General features: G+C 51.0%; 12 protein-coding genes across 12 annotated transcripts in view; 5 read left to right on the top strand and 7 right to left on the bottom strand.

The window, feature by feature from the left end:
- Nucleotides 1-477: 477 nt before the first annotated feature.
- GUITHDRAFT_113356 (hypothetical protein) lies at nt 478-1755 on the top strand (the record flags this gene model as incomplete). The annotated part of the gene is made up of 3 exons (XM_005827493.1): nt 478-511; nt 607-820; nt 876-1755. 3 exons carry the CDS (start codon nt 478-480, stop codon nt 1753-1755), a joined length of 1128 nt encoding a protein of 375 aa, XP_005827550.1.
- Nucleotides 1756-1910: 155 nt separating this feature from the next.
- On the bottom strand, nt 1911-2895 carry GUITHDRAFT_154101 (hypothetical protein). The gene is made up of 6 exons (XM_005827492.1): nt 2619-2895; nt 2463-2567; nt 2372-2400; nt 2279-2318; nt 2055-2230; nt 1911-2002 (listed from the first exon to the last, which is right to left on the bottom strand). Exons 1-5 carry the CDS (start codon nt 2817-2819, stop codon nt 2156-2158), a joined length of 450 nt encoding a protein of 149 aa, XP_005827549.1. The 5' UTR covers nt 2820-2895; the 3' UTR covers nt 1911-2002; nt 2055-2155.
- A 331-nt stretch (nt 2896-3226) lies between these two features.
- GUITHDRAFT_154099 (hypothetical protein) lies at nt 3227-4050 on the top strand. The gene has a single exon (XM_005827491.1). It carries the CDS (start codon nt 3375-3377, stop codon nt 3951-3953), a length of 579 nt encoding a protein of 192 aa, XP_005827548.1. The 5' UTR covers nt 3227-3374; the 3' UTR covers nt 3954-4050.
- A 37-nt stretch (nt 4051-4087) lies between these two features.
- On the bottom strand, nt 4088-5450 carry GUITHDRAFT_164633 (hypothetical protein). Its single transcript, XM_005827490.1, has 3 exons — nt 5147-5450; nt 4905-5093; nt 4088-4844 (listed from the first exon to the last, which is right to left on the bottom strand). Exons 1-3 carry the CDS (start codon nt 5444-5446, stop codon nt 4335-4337), a joined length of 999 nt encoding a protein of 332 aa, XP_005827547.1. The 5' UTR covers nt 5447-5450; the 3' UTR covers nt 4088-4334.
- Nucleotides 5451-6370: 920 nt separating this feature from the next.
- GUITHDRAFT_113352 (hypothetical protein) lies at nt 6371-7589 on the bottom strand (the record flags this gene model as incomplete). The annotated part of the gene is made up of 4 exons (XM_005827489.1): nt 6371-6378; nt 6431-6507; nt 6555-6641; nt 7486-7589. 4 exons carry the CDS (start codon nt 7587-7589, stop codon nt 6371-6373), a joined length of 276 nt encoding a protein of 91 aa, XP_005827546.1.
- Nucleotides 7590-8316: 727 nt separating this feature from the next.
- Nucleotides 8317-9548, top strand: GUITHDRAFT_154097 (hypothetical protein). The gene is made up of 3 exons (XM_005827488.1): nt 8317-9050; nt 9172-9276; nt 9400-9548. Exons 1-3 carry the CDS (start codon nt 8515-8517, stop codon nt 9452-9454), a joined length of 696 nt encoding a protein of 231 aa, XP_005827545.1. The 5' UTR covers nt 8317-8514; the 3' UTR covers nt 9455-9548.
- Nucleotides 9549-9619: 71 nt separating this feature from the next.
- On the bottom strand, nt 9620-12645 carry GUITHDRAFT_75450 (hypothetical protein; the record flags this gene model as incomplete). The annotated part of the gene is made up of 4 exons (XM_005827487.1): nt 9620-11050; nt 11101-11835; nt 11902-12223; nt 12305-12645. The coding sequence occupies 4 exons, from the start codon at nt 12643-12645 to the stop codon at nt 9620-9622; spliced, it is 2829 nt and encodes a 942-aa protein (XP_005827544.1).
- A 1453-nt stretch (nt 12646-14098) lies between these two features.
- On the top strand, nt 14099-15785 carry GUITHDRAFT_154096 (hypothetical protein). The gene is made up of 2 exons (XM_005827486.1): nt 14099-14994; nt 15049-15785. The coding sequence occupies exons 1-2, from the start codon at nt 14112-14114 to the stop codon at nt 15735-15737; spliced, it is 1572 nt and encodes a 523-aa protein (XP_005827543.1). The 5' UTR covers nt 14099-14111; the 3' UTR covers nt 15738-15785.
- Nucleotides 15786-16049: 264 nt separating this feature from the next.
- Nucleotides 16050-16469, bottom strand: GUITHDRAFT_113348 (hypothetical protein; the record flags this gene model as incomplete). The annotated part of the gene is made up of 5 exons (XM_005827485.1): nt 16050-16069; nt 16122-16164; nt 16217-16267; nt 16299-16382; nt 16464-16469. The coding sequence occupies 5 exons, from the start codon at nt 16467-16469 to the stop codon at nt 16050-16052; spliced, it is 204 nt and encodes a 67-aa protein (XP_005827542.1).
- Nucleotides 16470-16630: 161 nt separating this feature from the next.
- GUITHDRAFT_88685 (hypothetical protein) lies at nt 16631-17815 on the bottom strand (the record flags this gene model as incomplete). Its single annotated transcript, XM_005827484.1, has 4 exons — nt 17380-17815; nt 17163-17324; nt 16918-17109; nt 16631-16867 (listed from the first exon to the last, which is right to left on the bottom strand). The coding sequence occupies exons 1-4, from the start codon at nt 17776-17778 to the stop codon at nt 16631-16633; spliced, it is 990 nt and encodes a 329-aa protein (XP_005827541.1). The 5' UTR covers nt 17779-17815.
- A 1875-nt stretch (nt 17816-19690) lies between these two features.
- GUITHDRAFT_113346 (hypothetical protein) lies at nt 19691-22143 on the top strand (the record flags this gene model as incomplete). Its single annotated transcript, XM_005827483.1, has 9 exons — nt 19691-20005; nt 20054-20221; nt 20481-20616; nt 21133-21225; nt 21517-21572; nt 21620-21721; nt 21777-21944; nt 21989-22044; nt 22116-22143. 9 exons carry the CDS (start codon nt 19691-19693, stop codon nt 22141-22143), a joined length of 1122 nt encoding a protein of 373 aa, XP_005827540.1.
- Nucleotides 22144-22497: 354 nt separating this feature from the next.
- The window catches only part of GUITHDRAFT_142663 (hypothetical protein), a gene marked incomplete at both ends in the record, with an annotated part of 3958 nt that continues 2830 nt past the window's right edge, over nt 22498-23625 (bottom strand). Inside the window, 7 exons of the mRNA XM_005827482.1 lie at nt 22498-22533; nt 22626-22697; nt 22740-22853; nt 22896-22974; nt 23067-23249; nt 23307-23356; nt 23400-23471. Coding sequence (XP_005827539.1) covers nt 22498-22533; nt 22626-22697; nt 22740-22853; nt 22896-22974; nt 23067-23249; nt 23307-23356; nt 23400-23471 — 606 coding nt within the window. The remainder of the gene's footprint in view (nt 22534-22625; nt 22698-22739; nt 22854-22895; nt 22975-23066; nt 23250-23306; nt 23357-23399; nt 23472-23625) is intronic.

The raw sequence follows: 23625 nt of genomic DNA, 5'->3' as shown, positions 1-23625 counted from the left end.
TCGTATTCAAATGCGCATAATCTGTCCAAGGATGGATCAACCAGCCCGAAGTCTCAGAACACTTCTAGCTCGACAGATACAAGTTGGAGCCCATCATCAGGATATCCACCCGCCCAGAGCTTCAGAAAAGTTTTCATGCAACCCTGGACAACTGCTGACCAACGAAGACGGGAAGTAGAGGCGTTGAGCACAGTTGGAATGGTTCAAGCAAAGCGACGAGGATGGGTAGAAAGGGAGGGACATCAAGACAAGCAAACAATCAATCAGATTACACATGTTGTCAAGAAAGAGCGCAAGGCACCTGAACAAGAGCTTCCAGAAATGTAATTTTCATCTCTTGAAACCTAGAATTTCTTCACGTCAAACTTACTTTTCCTTTCTATCACAACCAGACCACTTCAGATTCAGGATCAGAGTACATCATGTGGTGACAGTCTCCAGCAGGTATGCGCTATTCCGATGACTCGAAGGATCGAAATGACTTTCTCGATTTTCAATCCAACAGAGCTCGGTAAGGCAGTCCGGCGTACCAGGTATGAACCCGTACTTGACCGCTCCTCACTCTACGAACGATCGTCAATCCCTCGCTGAAATTTTACTGTGCAGAGCTAAGCCTTCAACTGAGCTACTTGAAGACAAGTGACACCCAGGGATCCACTTTGGATGCTGGAAGCATCACTGCAGATTTTCAAGAGAGTTACTTGGAAAAGTCCCAAGAGTTTGCGAATGAGTCGTTGGTGGAAAGCGACGATGGGGACACGGACGAGTCGTTTACAAGCCCAATGAAATCAGAAGTCGTGAGAGAAGAGTCGAGAGCGATGTAAGAGTTGGCAGACTGTGAATGCCTTGTCTTGCTCACAGCAGGTTATTGGCAGGGACCCAGTACCAGAAGAAGGGCAGCAGCAGCAGCAGAGTCATCAAATCTCAGCGACCTTTGTGAAATCGTACGTATCACTAATCAGCTCGTCGGGAACCTACAAACAAAGTCCCGTGTCACCTTCGAGGATTGAGGAACGCCTCTTCTCATTGGACGGGATCTTCAAAAACAAGACGTTCCTGCAAAGTGACGAAGGTCCAGTCAGCTCTGACATTGCAAGCCCCAGCGCAAAAGTGCAACTGTTCAAGTCCGACCAGGATGCGAGAGATCAAAAACACCGAGCTCCCAGCGAGAAGTCACATCGCGTGCCCAACATGGCACTCTACAACCTACAGCCCTCCATGAATATCGGGCTGTCAGTCAACGACGCGGGGCAGAACCTCCCGCTCTTGCGAGCCATTCAGCACCTCAACGAGCTCAAGAGATCCAACGACGGTCAGCCCGTTGGGTCGGGCAGCTGGGCAAAGTACAACTACTCGAGTCACCGGGATCGAAACCTGCTCCACCCAGTCATGCCAGTCCCTCAAGTGGCGTACAGAATCCAAGGCCCGGCGAATGGGAAGTTCTACCTTCCAGAGATCGGGGTCGTGCTCGAGAGGTCGGCGATCGGGGAGTTCATCATATCCGGAGTTGTTGCCGGAGGGCCAGCTAGCTTGCAAGGGGTTCTCAAGTCTGGTGATATCATCTGCGCTATCGAGCGACAGATGCTCCAGGTGTTCTTCACTATGATGGATATCCGAGACATGATCAACTCCATCCCCGGATACCTCGTCCAGATCGTGTTTGCAAGGAACGTGTTCACACCCTATGGTATCATCAGGAAGCATTTCCACACCTTTGCTCAACGGCAAGTGACATACCGGCTCGAGTTCGCGTGAGTGGAATGCGGTGGTACACGACGAGGTCACAATCTGTCAAGGGGTTGCTAGTCCTGTCGAATCGTTCCAGGAGTTTTCGTTGATGAGCCGTGTCTTGTACTTTGTAGCGGTGATTGGAGCGTGCGATTTTTAGGCCGTGGAGCATGAGGGGAAAATTAAATGGTAGCATTGATTTACAGAGCAGAATGTTCTAGGTAAAGATAGAGAAAATGCATCGCAATGCAGCAGGAAATGGTGATGAAAATGCCTTGACAAGCATCGCTCAGACGAGATTGTTCCATTCACTAAGCATGCCTCACCTGCTATCACGGTTCGAAATCGCCATGAGAAACCCATCATCGTCGCAACGCAAGCATTGATCGTGCTCTCTTCATATGCTGACAACGAGGCCTGAGGTCGATCAGCCCGACTGCTGCACAAGGTACTTGCCTACTGGCTGGGCTGAGTTGTCCAGCAGACACTCCACTTCGGTATCCTGCGCTGCCTCGTCATCGGTTGCTAGCAACAGGAGGAAGAGGAGTACCTCAGCATCATCAGGACCCTCCCATAGCTCCCAGTTCTCACTGTCAGGATGCATTAAACACGTTGCGACAGAGGGGAGGAGGCGCGCGAGGACCTTGTGTTTGCTATGAGGTTGTTCGGTCTCTGCAGCTGTAAGTCAGCCAACATCCGCCGGAGCTCGGGAGATGGAGCAATCTTTACATCACCTTCATCCCCGGTTTCATCAGGGTTGTCAGGAACCTCTGGGCATTCATGTGCTCGAAGAAAGCGTCATGGCCTTGAGCTCTGCTAGCGCCTACGCTCTTCTCGCGCTTCAAACAGGAAGAGTCAGGAAGGACCTTCATGTACACAAGACAAGTCACATGTAGACATGTCTTGGCTCTGACGTCGACCTCGAGCATGATCTCTTCTTTGCAACCGGCCCGGAAGAAGAAGATCCGCAGCACATCCACAGTCGCTGCCTGGCCGCCAGCCAAGAACTCTGCGAGCTCTGCGGCTTGCAGGTCCTTCGTCTCTACATTGCCAGCTCCTCCTCGTTTCTCTGTTTGCATCCAGAGCAGCATGTCCCCTGTCTGAATCTTTCCGCTTTTCCCAGCCACGCTCTCTCTCTGTACATGTTGTACCACAAGTCTACCTTGCTCGTCGCACACAAAGTCTATCCCAAGCTGCAATCTTGACTTCGCCGCCATTCCTAACAGCGAACCCACGGTCGAAGAGCGCTCAGATGTACTCGTGTCCTGATTCACCGAGGGGAAGAAGCTTGACTGCAATGCTCTATCATGACCATTCCTTGTGTTCAGCCGTCCTCTCATTTCTCCTCTCCCCTCCTCTCCTCCAACCTCCCATCTCAAACGCGTCTCCCCTTCGTGTCTCCCCGATGGCACCAAGATAGGAAAATTGTTTTGTAGCACCCACCCCTATTGAATACACTAAAAAGAAGCCAAAATGGTAGGTACCTAGGGGTACTTCCAGAGTGGTTCTGTTGTCGTTGGCCCAGCACGCTCAATCCTGCTCCTGCTCCTGATCCTACTACTCCGTCCATCCGCTGTTGGCTGTTGCTGTTCTGGAACTTCATCTACTCCCCTTCCAAGGATAGGCAGAGTCTTCATCGCCGCACGATGACCAAAATGCAGTGGCGGTTCATCTTCTGGACGCTTGCGATGGGAGCATGCTTCCTCGACGTGTGTGCGGGAGAGCATGACTTATATGCGACGTTGGGGGTGGAGAAGGACTGCTCGGATAGGGAGATTGCACGAGCTTACCGCAAGCTAGCGGTGATGTGGCACCCGGACAAGAACAAGGACCCGGAAGCGAAGACGAGGTTTACTGAGATAGCACAGGCGTACGAGATCCTCAAAGATCCCAAGAAGCGTCAGGTCTACAACCGTTCACTGCGCGGCCATGGGAGGGAAGGAGATGCGTTCAGCGACTTCTCGTCGAGCATTTTTCGCTTCGAGGACGCTGACAGCATGTTCCGGGAGAATTTCGGCGACCAGGTGTGGAGGGAGTGGCAGCCCGGCATGACCTTGCACTCGACGATTCGCAGGGGGGGGAGGAGCTACAGCATCACGATCTATCCCGATGGATCGTCGGAGGAGGAAGAGGCCGCGTCGGACAGTGGGGCCTCGTTCTACATGAAGAGGAGCAGCGAGCAGCACGGTGACAGTCCATGTCCAAGACTTCGGCTCCCTTGCTGAACTTCTTCTCCCCTCCTCCCTCGTCCATGCATGGCTCATCGGCCCGCTGATAGTCTATCTCTTCTCATGGCTCCCCTGCCTCTCGTGCTTCGGCCTCTGCTGGTGTTGCTGCCTGCGTCAGACCAAGGAAGACTAGAATGACAACTCGTTTTATTAACATATTCTCTATGCCTCCAAGATCAGAGCAGAAATATTATCATACGTTGCGAAAAGAAAACATCTGACTCAATAAACGTCTCGTTGAAACTGTCGTGAACGTGAGTGGCAGCCTGCGAAAGCCCCAAGGGACAAGTTGCACGAAGTTCAGTCTGTTGGGAAAATCCAAACTGCGGGTGAAGCAGAGGAGAGGAAACAGTCCATCACACCATCCTCTACGTCCTCTTATGAGTCTTTATCCTTCCTGCGCGGCGTCTTCTTAGGGGTCTTGGACTCTTTCTTGCCCGAACTCGGCGTCTTGGGGGTCTTGCTCTTCTTGGGGGTTTTCGATGTCTTGTCTGGCTCTGAAGCATCTGTTCGATCCTCAGTGCTTTGCACCTCCTCATCCTGAAGCTCGTTCTCCTCTGCCTGATCGTACGCAGGATCAAGCTTGAAGCGAGTGGTCTTTACCGGTGACTTGGCCTTTCTGGGGGACCCTTTTCCCAGCGCTCCGAGCGTCATGGAGATGGATTTCCTCTCCCAAGGCTGCAAGGATGCGAGCAGGTACGGAGGGATGAAAGAGAGAATGCCTGCAACGTGATACCAGGGGGGATGCTCCACTGTCTGCAGGTTGAGATTCTGAGCTGCTGTGAAGAGTCCGCTGACGAGGAGCGCGAGGAATGTCGGGTGAGAAGGGGAGAGCTTTGTCAGGACGAGCCCACCAAGACCGGAGCCAACAAGGGAGCCAGCAAGTACCTATGGGGAGGGAAGAAAGTCAAGAGGACGTCGAGGAATGTCCACCATGGTCAGACGTACCAAGGCCGCCAGCATGTCGGGCATCCCACTCTCTTGAAGGTCAGGTTTAATCTTGTGCGCTGTGAATTCGAACGCGACCATGACAGCAGAAGTTGTGATGAGACTTGTCATGATGGCTATGCTGCTCTTCAACAGCCATATCAGGATAGCTCGGGACGCCTCCAAGCTTGATGCTAAATTGATCTGGGGCTGCCGAGGGACTCTCGTTCAGTGGTGATCCAGCAGAGCATGGAGGAACTAACCTTTTTCACCGCAGCATCCTTCGTAGCTGAGCCTCCTCTTAGCCGTTCAAGAATGTGCCCGCCTGCCAAACGTTCCGCCCTCTCTCCCTGGCGGATCCCTGCATGCAAGTTCCAGTGACGCAACACTACCGGCCCCCAGGGGTGATCGGAGGGGGCGAACTTTGAGAGACGAACGTCGGCGTGAGAATGGTGTAAGCAAACAACATTCTGAGAAGGGAGGAGGAGGAGGAGGAGGGGGAGAAGAAGAGCAGGGACGGAGGGGCCGCTCCCCGTGCATGATTGGGCGCACGGGCCGGGCATTGGCGCCAGCGTTTTCAAACGTGAGAGTATGTTGAGCAATATAAAGAATGAAGACAGCACCAAAATAAACTTGAAATTACTAGGGCTAGTAATTGCTGTCTCAGAATTATCGGTGAGGCGGGGTGGATGGTTTTAGTATTAGAGAGGGAGAATCGAGGAGGGATGAAGATGGAAGTGGGGGAGGGGGAGGGGGAGGGGGAGGAGATGATTATGATGATTATGATGATGAGGAAGACGACGACGGAGATAACGGCGACGAGGAGGGAGGGAGGGAGGGAGGGAGGAGGATCAGAAGCAAGATGCAGGCAGGCAGGCAGGCAGGCAGGCAGGCAGGAAGGCAGGCAGGCAGAGAGTTACAGTTACATTTTCTTCGGCATCACGATATTATTCGAGACAAGATCGAGAGTGGCAGGTGTGAATAAAACATTGAGAGTCATGAATGATGTTGATTTGAGTATCTTAATTGCGAATGTGCTTTTCGTTAGCTTTTGCCAGCTGCAGTTTTGTAAACAAATGAGATGACATAAGAGTTGTCTCAGTTGTTTTCATTCGTTGTACACGTCGGTGGTTTAATCATGTGAAGTAAGATAAAGCAGAGAGCAGCATGATTCCTAGCATTCTCTCTGTCAACGCCTAGTGTAACAATAACCGTGAATGAATGTAGGGATGGTGGTAGGCTGGACAACGTGACAGAGTATGTTAGTGGCGGGATTCACGATACTTTCAAACTGCAGTTTTTCGTCTACAGGCCGGAATAGTATCATAGGCCAATACCTCATGGGAGATTCCCTTCAGCATGCTCTACCACAATCTGCTGTCAAAACTCCCCACAGAAAAGTTTGAGCTGCAATTTTTTTGTTGTATTCTCAAGATTTCATCGTTGTGCGTAAAATAAACATCCCTGCTTTCCCTGCTTTCTAACGTTTAATGGCCTGCACTTGAGTCAAAGCAAAGAACCCGAGCAGACACGCTGAATTAACCCACCTGTGTTGTGAGGATCAACTGCAGAGTGATCCCCTCCCCCGTGGCCGTCGCCCGGAGCTGCACCCAGCATAGGATACCTATCTCGAGCGTTAAGAACTATCGGGAAGAGGAGGTGCAGACTTACAGGATAGGATACATCTGCGACATGTAGCAGCAGGCCCACAACAACCATGTGCAAACGGTTGTCAAAATGACGCTAACTGTGTACAAACTGCAGACATTTCGTTAGGACTTGTCGTGACACTGATTTCTCAGAGATTGTACAAGAAGAGAGGGAAGAAGAAAACAAACAAACAAAGACGTCAACCAATGCCACCGAGGCTGGTAAGGGTGAGATTGATAGCACACATAGGGAAGAAGAGCAAAGCAACGAAATGGCACAAATGTTCCTGAAATTGCACCAAGCAAGTGGAACAGCAAGAGTACTTAAATGGAGCTTGAAGAGCGCTGTCACGGAAATATGATGAATTTGATTACACGGCAACATTAAATCACTCAACGAATCATGTGTGCATCTATCAATCAGCAAAACACCACGAGAGAGAAAGATCACTGCGATTGCAAAAAAGATAAACTAGTTCACAACCTCCTTAAGTTGGGGAAAGGGCTCAAACTGCAGCGCAGAACGCACAAGAGTGACAGGGGGAGGTAAGTCGAATGAGCAAACGACGCGAACATCGAAACAGTCCTCTTCATATTCCGATTGCAATTTACGAGTGTGGTGGAGCCATCAAGCAAGAAACAGCGATCTACTCCTGGTGGTAGACGCAGAAAGATAGACAAGAACTTAAACTGACAACGGGTAACGACCTTATAAAAAGACGAACAACACGCATACTCTTGCAAAAGATGTGAAAATGAAACAAGGTCAGCTGGCACATCAAAGTAACAGTGACATGGTCATGATGCTCAAGTCAAGTGTGCAGCGAAAAGTAACTATCAGCGATGGGAATTCAAGGAAATCAAGTGAAACATCACTGCCTTCTGTGGACGTAGAGAAGGAATCAGCAAGCCACGGATGGGGAGGAGGCTTCAGTGATGGCGGTGGAACTTACGGCTTGTTCGGCTTCGAGATGCAGACGACAAAGCATAGAGCGACGATGCCGAGGGCGATGTAGATAACAGTCCCGTTCACGAGACCCCGCCATTGAGGCGTCATGGCTGTCCTTCTGCTAGCACCGCTAGGGTGGGTGGGTGGTCTTTCAACAACGAGGGTACTGTATACCGGTACAACCTAGTATCTTATGCATGAATACTGGTAGGTAGGGGTGATAGACCAAGGGGTGGTATGCTCAAAGGGTGTGGTAACATAAAACGTTTTATGTTGATACCAAGCCATCTCTACCTGGTAGAGATTGAATTGTACGAGAAATTTCTTCAAAAATTTCTACATTAAGTTTTATATTGTTTCATCATATTTGAAAAATCATTATGACAAGTTCAGAGTACAGCAAAACATTTAAATATAATATATATATGCTTGTACTGTCTTTTCAGTATCTTTTGGTGCATTCCCGTACAACTCCACAGATCCAGGTACCTTTGCAGAGGTCGTAGACGAAAAAAAACGTACCCTACCCCAACTAGAATAAAACGAACATAGAGCTATGTTGTCTATACCAGGGGTAGTCAACATTCTATTTGTGAGCCAGTTATTATTATTCACTACGCAAATTTACAAGCATTTATAGGCTTTTTGAGAGAGCTGTATAATACTTTTAAAATATAACGGGCCAACCCCAGATCTACTGTAACGGTCCAAAACCGCTTGGTTGAAACCGTTACAAGATCGTTGGGACCCGCAATGGCACGGGAGATGGCACGTGCGGAGGACAGTTGGTAGTGGAGGGGAGGAGGAGAGGAGACAGACAAGGAGAGCACGGGAGGAAAGATTTGAGGCAGAACAGAACTGAACTAGTATCAGACACGCTACCAACGCCGATCGAGCTGGGCATAGTAGGGTAAAGTACAGAAGACCGGTTACGTGGGGTTTGTAGGATAACCTCAAGCAAGTTTTGAGAGGACTGGAGGGGGAAAGAACCTGCTCGTGTCCTTGTGTATATTAAATCTGCTAACAAGAGAGGATGGGCAAACCTTTGAGAACGAAGAACATCAACCCGCGCTTGAGGAACGATGTTCTTGCGCATCAGGGAGTGAAAATCAACAAGCGAAAGCGTCTGGGCCATAGCTCTCATTTTGGCAAGATAGAACAAGTACCGATTGAGCGGAAGCCCTCGAAGAATATCAGTATTGATGAGCGCAAGAAAGAGGAGGAGGACAAGGCAAAGCCCAAGACAAAGTTGGACGGGAGGTTGCCAGGGGAGAAGTTCAAGACGTTCATCAAGAGGATCAGCAAGGAGACGAGGGAGATGATAATAAACTCCGCAAGGAGCTCAACCAAGTCCAGTCAGAAGCGGAAGAACTTCCTCAACCGCCTGAAGGAAGAGAAGAAGGAGAAGAAGAAAGCGAAGAGGGCCCCTAGGCCTTCTGAGGAAGAGTCTGACTCTGAAGTCGACGGTCAGGAGGCGCCCAAGTTTGGGGAGCAAGCTTATCGCCCCCCGATTATAAAAGTTTCGAAGCCACTCAAAGGACTGAACAAACCAGTATCAGCACAACCAAGGTGAGGATCTTAGCTTTCCAGCCTCCCTTTCATTGCTCCTATCTTCACTCTCCCTCCTTGTTCATCGCTGTTGACATCCCTGTCCTGTACTGCCCGGCTTCTTTTTCTCACGCTGGTGCAGTGGGAACGGATATGTCATCAATGGCATGCCGGCGATCCCTGAGCTGTCAGGGGAGTCGAAGCTGAAGCGACAGATGGAAATGCTGCGGCAGAACGCGATTTCACAGTGAGAGGGAGGGAGAGAGGGAGGGAGGGATGGAAGGAGGGGTCGAGGGAGGGGGGGCCGGGGGGGGGGGGAGGGGTGGGCGGAGAGAGAGGTGAAGACACAGGCAGCTGACGTTGTTGGCAGGTATCGCAAGATGACACAGGCAAAGCGTGAAGCAAAGGGGTTAACGACCATTTGAATGATGTCGGGGGCCTGAAGGCGAAAGTAGTACCAGATCCTGTTTAATTACCATATCCGCTCAATTCCTATTTCATGCACAACAAAAATTGATCAAAACAGGTTGCTGCAAGCAAAAACAAGCAAGCGTGTATCGAAATACCAGAGGAATTTCTAGTCCTGCCCTTCAGTTGGAAGCTGGGACTGGGTTCCTGTGGCGGTGGAGCACAAAAGCGCTGCTGTCTCCGTCGTAGGAGAGACGAACGGGAACCCCGACGTTCATGAGCGCTGCTCCTGACATCACGATCGACTGCTTTCCAAGCTGCCATTGCGGCATGCCGCCCGTCATCTCGAGCTGACCAGTGTTGCGGTTCCTCATGGAAGTGTTAGGGAAGATCTCCTCCACCACATAGTTGCTGGCCAGGTCCAGTCCCCTCAAGCGAAGTCGAGGAAGGTAACGTCCCGGCTCAGTCTTGGTGAGGAAGACGGCGACAACAGCAGCAATGTCCTCTTGCTCGTTCTCGCACGTACACATCCACGCATAAGCATGACGGTCGCTCAGCCTGGACGGGGCCCAAAGTCTGTAGAACTTGCCGTGGAGGACGGTAGGGGCGAGCTCCTTGTACTTGGCTGTGTACTGTGAGAGCTCGTTGAGGTCAACGGGGCTCAGGCGCCTCAGGTCAAGCTCGAGTCCGAAGGTTCCAAAGAGAGCGACGAGAAACCTGGTCTTGAGGGTCGAGAGCCGCTGGGTCTGATGATTGGGTACAGCTGTAATGTGTGAGCCAATGGAGGAGATCGGATAAGCCAAACTGGTTCCATGCTGGATTGCCATGCGGCTAAACACGTCCGTGTTGTCGCTAGCCCAGATCTGTGGGCAGTAGTGAAGCATGCCAGCATCGAACCGACCTCCTCCTCCAGAGCACGTCTCGATTCTGACATGAGGGAACTTGTCGTTCAAGAATGCGAGGACCTTATAGACACCGACCATGTAGCGATGGAATACTTCACCTTGTTTCTCTGGCATGATAGCGTTGCCATAAACTTCGGTAAGGTGCCTATTCATATCCCACTTCAAGTACTCAATGTTCGAAGCAGATAGGAGAGCGTTGAGTTTGGATATGACGTACTGACAAACTTCTTCTCTCGTGAAGTCAAGAACAAGCTGATTTCGGCCCTCACATCGACTGTTCCTTCCATGCTGATTCAAGCACCAGGTTGGATACTTGCGATATAACTTGCTCTTGACGTTCACCATCTCTGGCTCTACCCAGATACCAAACTTCAACCCCAGGGCGTTGATGTCTTGAACAAGAGCAGACAGACCGTCTGGAAACTTTCTACGATCTTCATCCCAGTCTCCCAGAGACGAAGTAGCATCCTCTCTTTCCCCAAACCATCCATCATCAAGAACTATCATCTCAACACCACAGGTTGCAGCAACCTTTGCTAGCTCCAGGACCTTGGAATGGTTCACGTCGAAGTACATGGCTTCCCAAGTATTTAAAAGGATTGGCGGGACGGTGTTGGCCCACCTTTGCGGAATCTGATATTTTTTGTACAAGGCATGGAATGTGTGACTCATGCCTTCCAGTCCAGAATCGCTGTAAACAAGAACACACTGCAAAACTCCATGTGAGCCTTTGAGTTCGGAAGAAACATTCTTATTACCTCAGGCGATTCAAACGAGTCTCCGGGAGGAAGGTGCCATTTGAATGTGCTGGGGTTGATACCAGCATTGATTCGAGTTCGGCCAGTCTCGGTGACCTCAGCCTCCATGATGAAGTTGCCGGAGTAGACGAGAGAGAACGCCCAGACATCGCCGTGGGTTTCGAAGAGCTCTTCGGGGGTGGTGGTAATGGCACAGAAAGGATTGTGTTGATGACTGCTCGTACCACGAAGACTTTCCGAGACAAACCTTCCTTGAACAAGTGACTGAACTCTCTGGTGTCTCTCATTGGCCCAGCTACCACTCAGTGTGATGAGATTCAGCCCACTCATCGTGTGGAAGTCTACCGTGGCACTCATAAGCTTGTCCAGTCTCGTCGGAGTACGCGGCTTGTTGCTGTTGCCATTGCTCTTCTTCTCTTTGGGATTGTGAACAATGACTCTCCTCGTGATTGCGTCGAGGTCTTTGTACACTGTGTAGACCAGATCGAACTCAAGACCTGTCAATCTGTCTTCCATCTGCACCACAAGACTGTTGCAGTCTTCTTCTCCTCCTCGCAGCTCCGGCAGTTTTCCCTTCGCGAACTTCATGGGCAGCTTCCCTCTGTGAATCTCATGCCCCTTGTAGGTGAGAGGACAGATTGTACTGCCGTCTTCGTAGACAACACAAAAGCTCGGGGGACGATAGTCACCAGTACCCAAATCTGCGAATTCGAGCAGTTTGGTGTTGCGCCCAACCTGTGGTAGAGTGCCTTCCCACTCAACATCGTCGTGTCCTGTAAGGCTTCCGCGTCGAGACCTGACCGGAGGAATCATATCCTCAGTGGCTTGAGGGCCCAGCCCAAACTCCTCAGCGGGAGGGTAGGCATTCAGAGGGAGGAAGCCCTCGCCGAAGGCTCCAGCCTTTGCCAAGCTTGGGTGGAGAGGACCAAGGTGAGGGCTGGTGAACGAGGCCATCGGGCCCAAGTGAGGGCTCTTGATAGGATAATTGGGAGCTGGGACCTCTTGGATGTTGGGCTCACCATCCGAATCGTCGATCTCGCGCAACTCTTCTTCCCCCTCAGCCCTGCTGGTTTTGAGCTCTTGCATCTTCATCAACCTCCACGCAGCATTTTCTCGTCTGGCTCTGGCAACTGCTTCTTCGTCGAGGACGGAGGATGACTGCAATGTTCCTGCCACCTCTTCAACATCGTTGATAACGCCCGACGCCTCTCCAAACATGCAGGTAGCTACGTTCTGTTTCCTCGCATTGTCCCACTCGCGGAGCAGATTTTCATGGTCCAGCTGCTCAGAAACGAGATCCTGAATGGCAGTGATGTCTTCAAAGTATGTCAAAGGACCGGGGTCGAAACTGAGTTGCACATTCGAGAACGAGAGGTATCTCAGGTCATCCTGTGGGGGAATGGATTTCCCCCAGTACAGGTGCTCAAGATTTCCACCCTCATCCGCTCTGAATGCATACAGACTGTTTCGCCCGTAGAGACGAAATGTGCTGGATCGTTCCTCGAAGAGGATCTTGCCAGCGTAAGGGGAAATGTCGTAAACCATGGTCGGGCCAGTCTATCGTGTGAACCTGCACAACGGGGTCAATACACGGTTGCTGCAAGATTTCCAAGTGCAGTTTGCTAGTCCGAGAAACCAAACTCGGTGTAAACTACCTCGGGAGGATCGTATCATCTCTGTCTTTTGCCTCTTATCATACCTTCACATTGATCTACCCTACCACCAGCCAGAAATCGTCAGATATCTTGGTACCGAGCTCGGTTCTGCTCTTTCCCTTCTTCATACTTCCTGATTCTATCTCACGGCCATGATCGTTTCTCTCATCTCTCTTCGCCTTCGTCGCCGTCTCCTCTCTTCATCCTTCCCTTGCACTTGTCTGCAATAGTTTCCGCCTTCTCTGCAGTTCTTCAGCCTCTTAGCCAGTAGTGGTAGTGTTTCGCTATAACTCAGCAATTACATAATTGTATATTGAGTACCAGAGTTGAGAACATTGATGGCCAAATGGTACAAAAGTTGTTATTATCAATACCTTCAGTTACAAAAACTATAGATATATGTTGTACTCAGATGCTGTATACAATGATGTTTATTTTAAAAATGGCTTCTTCGAAATGATTTCTGTACGGCATTGTTGCACAGAATTTGTACCAAGTATAACAATGGCTTACCCAAAAACTCAAACTTTTATAGCGGGAACAGCAGCAGAGCAACAACTAGTTTTAGGATTGCCTTTAATAAACATTTACATTCATCTAAAAACGTTGTAGTAGTTCGATCGAACTTTCTGTGTTCAGTTTGGCCAGAAAGTTCGTGCCCTTTTAAAGTTCAACTTCGGAAATGAATTGTTTCTAGTGAGATAATGAAATGTAGACCAAATAATTGAAAACTATCACCAAACCCAAGGTCTTCAACAACAGAATGAGCTAATCTTGTTTTCTGCCTAAAAAACTTCGGGCGGGTGCAATTGGTTTCGAAAAAATAATTGAGCTAATCTCTTTTAGAGTCAAAACTCCTTCCACCGGTCTGGCCAAATTTCAATTTTCACCATAGTATTTCGCCCATTATTGAATTTCCCCGCCCAACTTTATCGCTATTTTGGGTGTTTCGCGCAAGGCTCAGAATGTCCAAGATAACCAGTATGCTGGGTGGAGGAAAAGTAGCCGAAGTAGCGAGGGGAGAGGATCATGCGGACACTGGGTTGTAGATAGCAAGGATGTATGTCGCTGTTAAGCCTACGATAGAAATGAGGTCGGTCCGACCCAGGGTCTGTAGTAGGCCAAGACGTGTTTTTCTCATCATGGATTGTTTGTAGAATTTTGGGATACGTGCATAGAAAGAGATTGTTTTTCAAGTCATTGGCAAGTGGTGTGTAGGATGATGATGTAAGTTTACTAACGAGGTTAAATAATTTAGAAGTTTTGTTCTCCTTGATCTTCCTTGGTCAGCTCGATAGCCTGTGCTGTTCGTGTGTCTTGAGCATTCGTCTGACGCTAGTGGGCAGGCTCGTAAGGATGCTGAGCCGCATCGAGATCGTGGATGCGGAGGAGATGACTGCTGGAGCCACCAACAAGTCGGCGAAGAGGATTGGAACTGTTGTGGCCGGGGTGGCAGCATCGCTCCTGCTCATGGCGGCGGTCGTTCATCATTATCACTCTTCCAGCTCCCTCCTGCAGAATGTCGACGAGCAGCGGAGGATCTCCGCTCTGAAGGAGCTCGGAGCGAACAGTCTGCTCTTTCTGGCTGAGAGGCAGGCATACATCAACGGGTTCAAGGCTGGAGAGATTGCAGGGGAAGAGGACGTGGTCGAAGACGAGAGGCAGCAGGAGAGGATGGCCGCCGTCCTGGGCAAGTGGGAGGCAGAGGCTAAGGAGCGATTGGAAGCTGAGAAGTTCAGGTCAGACAGGATGAACAAGGTTGCAGGAATCAACCTCCCGAAGGCTGACAAGGAGGACGTGAAGTCTGCGGCGAAGGCAAGGCTTGCGGCCAAGTCGTCTGTGCTTGCTCAGCCTGGAAGCATGATGGCTCTCAAGCTGATGGAGTTCTGCGCTAAGGAGTTTGCCGGCAACGAGATGCTCCAGAGGTTCTGCTACGACAGGCTGAACTCCAAGGAGAAGAGCAAGGATGCTGCTGCTCTCTCGCAGGTCATTGACTCCCCTACCATTGAAGGCGCCATGGAAAAGGCCGAGTCCGAGGGCCTGCAGGGACCCCCCAAGTACGCGGATCTCCATGGAGAGCTCTTTGACGTCATTCCGTTGAAGTCGGCTGCTCGCTCAGTGGCTCAGAGCAAGAAGAAGGGCGAGGTTGAAGTGAAGGCGCAGACTCTCCAGCAGAGCATTGATGAAGCGCATGACCTTGGCTTCAAAGGAGACCCCCAGGCGATCATCTACCATCCTGGTGCGCTTGCTTGTTGATCTGACCACAGCACCTCTAACATCTTCTTGCCTTCAGCACACGGAAAGCCTGATGTGTACATGAAGGCGAAGCCTTATGTCAAGCCCCCACCTCTCTCGGGCACGACCCAGGAGTTGGCGTCAGCACAGCAAGGAAAGATCGAAGTGGACTCAAGCACACTTGCCGGTAGCATCAATGCTGCTCACAAGATGGGATTGAAGGGCCAGCCAGAGGCCATCGTCTACCATCCAGCACAGGGAAAGCCAGAGCTCTACGTGCTTCAGGACAAGTCGTCAGCCCGCAAGGCCGCGGCCCAGAAGAACATCGAGAAGAAAATGCAGGGGGAGCAGAAATCTGAGCTGAGCCAACGGCCTATCGAGGTTGATGGCCGCACGCTCTCGTCGAGCATGGCGTTGGCTCGGTCTCTGGGATTGAAGGGCAGGCCTGAAGGAATTATCTACCACCCTGCTAGCGGCAAGCCCGTCCTCTACTTTCCTGGGTCGTCGAACCAGTCTCCACAGGGAGCAACAGAGCTGGCTGCAGCCCCCGTAAGGAAGGTGGGAGCGCATGAGGTTGAGGTGGACGGCAAGACGCTGCAGCAGAGCCTTGCGGAGGCGCGAGCGATGGGCTTCAGGGGAGATCCCGAAGCTATCGTGTATCATCCTGCCCACGGCAAGACGGCGATCTACCAGCGTGCCAACTCCATGGCGGCAGTGGATGTGCCTGTAAGAATGAGGCACAACTGAAAATGTTATGCCCAGATTCGCGATGTATAAAAAGGAACGTTTGTGCTCATTCCTGTGTGCTCACATATGCGCAAAGCGAAAATTTATTCCGTCTACAACGCATGCCATGCTCTGATGCGCAGAGAGTACACGACCATGATCGACAAAGTTGATGATGACCTGCCGTTTCTCGGACCGGACGCTGCTGGTGGATGAGCGACCAAACTTCGTACTGGCTGGGGAGGAGTGAGAGGACGAGTGATTGGGAGTTCCACTTCATTCATGCAGAGTAGCAGGCAACATTCAGCAGGCTCCCTAGTCTCGCCCTTGTCCTCATCGCATCTGAATGATTCCTAAGGAGCAACAAGAGTCAGCTCGTTCAAGTTTGGACCTTCTATCACGCACCTGCCGCCACCAGCAGATCGATGTTCCTCTTGACCATCGGGTCCTGTACAACACAGCACGTCAAGCAACATGGTAAGATGGTTGGGCAGCTCGACCTGCATGTGCTTGGCCGCGGACGTAGGGTTTGACTGCATGTCGTCCAGCACCTGCGGCTCACTTGTCAGCTCCCCTACTCACCCGCAAGTGATCACTAGCCTGGCGCATGACGGGATCGGACATGATCTGCTGGATGCTGGGGTCCTTCATGGCCTCCTTGGCCCTCTGCGAGCTCTGTCACCGAGGCACAGGAGAGGGCAACGAGGGTCGACTCGCCTCCTCGCGCTCTTCCGGGGAAAGCCCTACTCCCATGATGCTCTGTTGGACTTTGCGAAAGACCTGGAGGTTGACTTTAGAAGGGAGGCCAGATGAGCAGGTGCCAGGCGCTTGCCTCCTTCAGCTCAGGGTCTTCTGGAGCCTTGGACAGCCCCAGCTCAACAGTCTCTTTGGCTTTATGGATCTGCCAAGTGAAATCAGCACATGAGGAATTGGACGAGTACAAGGTGACAGCTGGGGGACATGGAGCGAAGTGGGAGGGTGCAGGGAGAGGAAGGGGAGGAGGGGGCAGGGGGAGAAGGGAAGGGCACCTGCTTGCAAAGCATCTGCACTGTGGCCTTGCGGGCATATGCTCGTGGGAAGTCAGGTTTGAGTTCGAGACATTTGTCGCAATCTTTCAACGCTGACCCGAAGTCCATGACCTTGATGTAAGTCTGTATGCAAATATGCATGTCACATCATGACTTCACACAGGCTCAAGGACCTGCGCACGATTCGAATAGATCAAGTGATTCTGGGGGTCTCGTCTGAGCCCTTCAGTGTACTCTCTGATGGCATCAACCCATTTGCCCTCCTTGAAGAAAGCGTTGCCATTCTGCCTGTGCTCTTCCGCTTTTTCAGGATTGAGGTAAGCGGCTTTATCGATTTCGTCCTTCTGTCGAATCACTTCTCGTCGCTTCATAACACAATTGTAAGCACCAAGGCTGGAAAAAGCGCTTCGCATCATACCTTGAGCTCCACATTACCATCCTTGAATTCGACAAGAGAGCTGTCGTAGTGCTTGATGGCTTCCTCCAGCCTTCCGAGCTTTGCACACGCATTGCCACACCGCGAGTGCGCTCGAGCAATGTCTTTGAAGTCTGATCGGTACTGCTTGCCCACTTCAATCGCCTGTACAACCCCAACGAATCGTTACATGGAAGAAAGACAACGGGCACAAGGCCACCTCCTGGCACTTCTTGATGCACTCCTCGTACTTTCCTTGCCCAAACAGAGCAGCAGCGATGTTGTTCAGGTAGACCATCGAGGTCGGATCAAGTTCTGCCGCCCTTTCGTACTGTTTGATCGCCTCCTCAAAATCCTTCTTCTTGTACGCTTCATTCCCGAGCTCCTTCGCGGCCAGAGCCTCCTGAACTTTGGAATCTGCATCGCCAGCACCTCTCAACCTCAGCAGGGACGCAGGCGCACGATTTCGGAGCCCGAGGACCACCCTTGCCGAAGGCTGGATTGAAGACTCTAGCACGTGAACGCTTGCAGAGATGGGTACGTGACAAAAGACAGTGCACAGGAGGAGAGCGAATACAGTCAACCAGGATATCCGGCCCGCCATCATTCCTGCTGTCATTCCAGGCAATCCAATCCTTCCTTTCAGAGTCACCGTCGTTTGCAGAGTGGTTGTTGCGAGATTTGGCTAGGAAAGCAAAGAGTTAGCGAGGTTTTGCATGCTTCCGACGAGAGTATGTCAGCTCGTTGTTGGCAAAGTCGCATAAAACTAGCAACGTACGATCGGTCCTTATTGTCAAATGCTCATTGGCCTCACATTCTAACTTCAATCCGCTAGGCCGACGTGAAGGACTGTTGCAGCATTTTGCAACAAACATCGACTCCTAACAACGAGCACAACAAGATGCATTACAACATCAAGCATTTCAGTCATATCCCATGGCCCCTTAATGTCATCATCACGTGGTGCGACAAACACGACATGGAACAGCACACGGGGGGCGGGTCATACATATCGGACCGCAACGCAAATACCTCCAAAACACCAGAGGGGGTGAAACTGTTGGTGGAGAGCATTCAAGTGCGAGGTGAAATCTGTACACATTTACCCTATCGTTACCAAGTGAGATCCCCATAGTGATCAAGGCCTTGGACCATGATCGCGGAGAAAACACGAGAACTACCTTGTTAGTGTACCGAATTCAGATCAACCAATCTGCTTGCTCCAATTGGACAAAATAGCAGAAACTGTTCTGTTCACTGGCTCTATACGATACATCCAGCATTGTCAGTGTCTTCCTAGCCCCCTTCCCTTGTCTTCCCTTTCCCTCACTTCGCTCCTCGTTCCTGCGCCTCACTATCCCTCCATTGCGACGCTGTGCTGATCAAGCCAACCTCTCCACCCTTTCCTTCTACCCTACCCCAAGGCACATAACCCTACCCATCATCTTCGTACCCTCATTTCCATTCCACTACCCCTCATTTTTCAATGATCTCACCAATTTGCCCTTCTTTTATATATAGAATTGTGGGTGATAGAGGAATCAGAGTACCCCCCTACCCCAGCAATGGGAATATGTACCCCACTCGTTTTCAAGTATCCGGTTCAAATTCGACTACCCACCCACCGATCCTGGAAGTCTGAAGACACCCTTGCATAACTCGATCAAAACAAAAAACTGAAATATTTAAATTATTTTTGGATTTATTTTGTATAGAACATAAACAATTTCGATTTAAAAACAGAAATAAGAAGAACTGTTCACAATTCGTTCCTACCATTAATTCTTGAAGGAACCTTCCATCCGAGTGTGAGTCACTGAGAGTCACGTGACTTGTTCTCAGTGCCACAGTCACTCCGCCCGGTCGCCGGATCGGAGTGACAGACCGTACCGGCCCGATGGCCGGACTCGGACCGGCCCGGGGCCCGGGCGCGCCACGGGCCACGCCGGGGGCCTCCGGTGGCGCCGCGGTACGGACTCAGTGCGAGGGCTACTTAGCCCTGGCACGGTCATCCGGCAGACATGCAGTAGGGGGCTTAACATGCAGTAGGGCGGCCCGTGACTGGGCCGGGCGCTTTAGGCGCCCGGCCGGGCCGGCCCTGACCGGCGGCGGGCCGCGCCCCACTGGGCCAGTGACTCCCCGAGTCCCGGCCCGGCCGGCCCGGGCCGCCGCCTGAAAAGGCCCTCATCCCCCAGCCCTTGTGAGGATTTTTGCGCGGGAAGAAATTTGCGACGAAGAGAATCGGCAGGGAGCAGAGAAGAAGGAGCAGGGACAGAGAGGCAGAGCGAGGGACGATGCTGAGAGTGGAGAAGGAACGAGGGCAAGAGGAGAAAAAGCTTGAAAAGGGGGGAGCAGGGAGGTAAAAAGAGAGTTGTGAATAGGAATGGTCGATTGCGAGGACTTCTGAATACACAGACCTATGGGAGTGATGAGCGTTTCGATTCTCTTGTAGAGTTTAGGTCAAACCATATCAAAGTTGTTCCATAACGGTTTCTTTTGTTAATCTTCTCTAAAGGTGCCGTAGCCTTTCGATGGAGGTAGCTTCGGACCATGCATTCGCACTATCCGCCTCTCATTGTGAAGCGCATGCGAGCCTACCCCAGGGCACCCAGTCTTCTCAGAACCAAGGCTCTGTGAGCTGGTACTTGAATCCGGGAACTAAGAAGCGAAAGATAGGAACTGCCAAGAAGTTAGCACAACCCGAGCTGCCAGAGGAGAACAAAGTATGGGTGGTCGAGGTGAGAAAAGAATGGCTGTCAAGCTTGGGCTTCAAACTTTGGGAGCTACAATCCACCTCTCTGCCAAAGGACGGAGCTTGCAAGGGGAAGTATTGGTACAGCAATCTGGTAAGGAAGGCAACTCGCTCTCAATCCGTCTGAATCCATGTCATTCAGGAAGTGAAACCAGATGAATTGGGCCCGGATGAATTGATGCCAGTAGGTGACCAAAGATTCACACCGTGGCATCGGTCATACACCAGCGTCAAGCTTCAAAGAAATGAAAATGCGTTCTGGATTCGAGTGCAAGTCCGAACAGGGAACAAGTGCGTCAAGAAGAAGATGGTGAAATATGTCCAAATAATAGATGAGCTCCAACAAAGGGATCAAGCTTACAACTTTATGCAGCGATGTGAAGGTCGAATGATCTTGTCTATCTTTTCCATGTTTTTCACATTTTTGTTTAGTCGAAGGGCTGGATTTCATTGCCCGGGAGATTGATGTCCCTCCTATTTCCCAGTGCAGCCAACCAAAATCGCTTACAGATATGCCACCTGTACACGAATATTTCTTTTTGTCGGCTAATCTTTGACGATTTTGTTAGGTTGTACAAAGTAGTCCATCGACTATTCAAAGTCTGAATAATGCTGTGGATGACGATACCTCAAGCAATCGCCAGACACCTCTCAGGCAAGACCAGACTTCGGAGGCGAACCTGATAAAAGATCACGCGTTTGCTGGTTTGAATGTCTCCCCAACCTCGAAGTTAGATTTCTGGAAGGATTCTTCACTATTGTCAACACGTCAGATTGCTGCATGTACTCCGACTGCAATTGGGGAAACAGGTGGTGTCGTGGCCTCTTTTCCGATTCATGCAAATCACAATCACATTTCAACATATCAAGATGGAATGGTTTCAAATTGTACAAATCAGCATCATGTAAATCAGCATCATGTCTCATATGCAAGCAAGTTTTCTCTGCCATCAGGCAATGTCCTTGCATCATCTCAATCTCTCGAATCGAATCCACAAAATCCTGTGGAGTTGAATTCATTTGAAGCTGCTATGAACAATTCCAACGTTTCATATTCTTTATCCAACAACAATGTAATCTGCAGCAATTTTATTCTGTCTAGCTCAAAACCCTCACGGGGTTTGACTGTGGAATCTGCTCCTCAAAGTGTAAGATATCCCTACGCAGAAGATATGCCTCAACACAATCACCTTGGACCTTCTAACGCAGCAATCGATGCAGGCAATTTGCAATCTGGAAATGACCTTGGAGGAAACAGAGATGATGCGATGGGCAAGTTTGTTTCTGCTGCAGGCACGACAGATACTGACTTCCGTGAGACAAATTCATCACAAACCCTTGAACAAGGTTCACCAGCAAAATCCAGAAATAATAGCGCTCAGTTGCGATCCCCGCGGAAAAGGAGGAAGAAAACGGCAAAGAAGGAAGAAACAAAACCACAAGAAGAACCTGTTTGTATTGTATTGTCGGATGGGGAAGATGAAAGTCAGCCTGATGGGAAAGACATCAAGACAGACCCACTGTTTGATCTCTTGTTGTACATAATCTCAACAGGTAGCCTACATTTCCTTCAAGGTGCTTCCTCTAACCATCACGTTTCATTAGGTGACCTGGGAGGTGGTCAGACTGTTTTTCAGCTGCATGGGCAAGAGACTCTGCTGGTTGCGAGTGTGATCAAGTGACTGTAATTTATGTGATGTCTCTGTAGATAAAGGCGAGCGTTATGTTTGGGCAAGATGACAGGGTTTCGCTGGATTCAGCAGATCAGCATGGACTCGTCTTTTCCATCGCAGAGGCGCGTGGGGCAGGGGTGAGAGAAATACTCATCGTTTCATTGGATTATGGCTGTGTGACGATATGTCCAGGTGCGGCTGATACTGACTGAAGATCTTATGGGAACGAGAGATGCTGGGCTAGAGCCGGGAGGGAAGCTGGTGAATCTCTCGATGAAGGAAGAAGAGTTTTCTCTACTTGAGAAGACAGTGGGCCACATGCGCGAGAACAGAAAGAGGATACTTGAGCACTGCCGCTCGGTTGGCATCTCATTCGCCGTTTCTAGTCTTGACACCCACGGCAGGTTGCGGGAACGAAGCAGGGCAAGATGTCAAACTTCTGCTCTGTATGTGGGAAGCGGTTTGCCTTCCCCATCTCCTCGCTCCTCACACACAGCCGTCTAAGCCATCCACTGAAGGAGGCGAAAGCAGGGGAATGATGAAATCCGAGTTAGCATGAAAACATCGTTTTGTTGATTTTTTTGGCCAAGTAGATCATCCGTGTTGTGCTTCTTTTGCTGGCTCGTTGGTTGGTTGGGTAGCAGCAGCTTTGGATTTTTTTGAAAAGATGCGCGAGGCCGCGAACTGCCGCAGACAACCCAGTAAGTTCTTGGTATACCCAGAGGAGTTGAAAGTTTCACCGCAAATCTCATCAGGCTCGCCAGAAGACCTCCGTTGAGGTTGCGAAATAGATTGCGCGTTGCGGCTTCTATCCAAAGCTGAGGGAGTGAGAATATTCAGGTCAAGACTGTAAAGACAAGGAGAGGAGGGGGAGCCCATGAGAGGAGGAGAGGTTGAGAGCAGCGACAAGACTCTACAGGAAGGCCTCTTGAAGAAAAGATGCAAGGAGCTAGCAAAGAGGAAGGAAAACATGGGAAATGATACGCTTCAAGGGCCAAATTCAGAGTGGAGAGGAGGGAGATTAGATGAGAGGAACATTACCTTGTGCAGAGCGAAGGCGTAGGAAGGATAAGGGTGGATAGTCGTGGCAAGGTCCTTGACGTGGATCTTATTCTGCCATGGCGGTCAGCCGCATTCGCAGCAGCTTGCCAGTACATTGATGGCGATAGCTACGAGCGTGACGAGCTCCCCGGCTCGGTTCGACACCATGGTGGACCCCAGGACTTGCCCGTCGTTGTGGATGTAAACTTCTATGAAGGCTTGCTCGGCCTGCAGCAGTCAGTGAGGGAGTGCGACGAGTCAAGTTTTCACCTCCTCGTCTGCCAGGCTGCGGTCGAGCATGCTCTTGGTCACTGAGACCTTGGTCCATTGCCGTCCTACCTTCCCGTACCTGTTCCCTCAACCAGTCAAATAGTCGGACATCGCAAGTTGTCTTGCTCACTTGTCCTGTACCTCCTGCTCCGACAGCCCGACCGACGCGACCTGCCGTCCTTCCCGTCACTCGCCCCCTCCTCCCTCCTCCTCCTCCTCCCGTCTCTTTCCTCCGGCTTCGTGTAGACGACGCGAGGAACGACGGAGGAGCTTTTAGAGATGCTTCCCCTCAGCCACCATGGCAGCAGCGCTGCTTTCGTAGCGATAAAGGCCTGCAGGAAGGGGCTCAAAAGCCTGTGAACAAGAGGGCCGAGGGAGGCGATTGGTAGGGGAGAGAAACTTTCCTGCCACCCTGCAACGTGGGAGAACTTGTCCTGCCCCGTACAGCAGTCTCCTGCTGCCTGAAGGGAGGGTCAGGAGACAGGCGAGGAGGGGAGTGGGGACCATGATGTTGGCAACGGTCGTGCGCTGGTGCTCGTCAACAACGATCCCCTCCTCTGAGAAGGAAACGCCTGCCTGTAGCAATCCAGTGAAGAAGGGAGAGAACAAGGGGAGGAAGGAGAGAGAGGAGAGGAGAGGAGAGAGGAGAGAGGAGAGAGGAGAGAGGAGAGAGGAGAGAGGAGAGAGGAGAGAGGAGAGAGGAGAGAGAAAGGAGGAGCGAAGATGAAGC

Source organism: Guillardia theta (assembly GCF_000315625.1).
Source record: "Guillardia theta CCMP2712 unplaced genomic scaffold GUITHscaffold_66, whole genome shotgun sequence".
In the NCBI taxonomy this organism is placed as follows: Eukaryota; class Cryptophyceae; order Pyrenomonadales; family Geminigeraceae; genus Guillardia; species Guillardia theta.
This window is presented reverse-complemented; position numbering and strand designations above follow the sequence as displayed.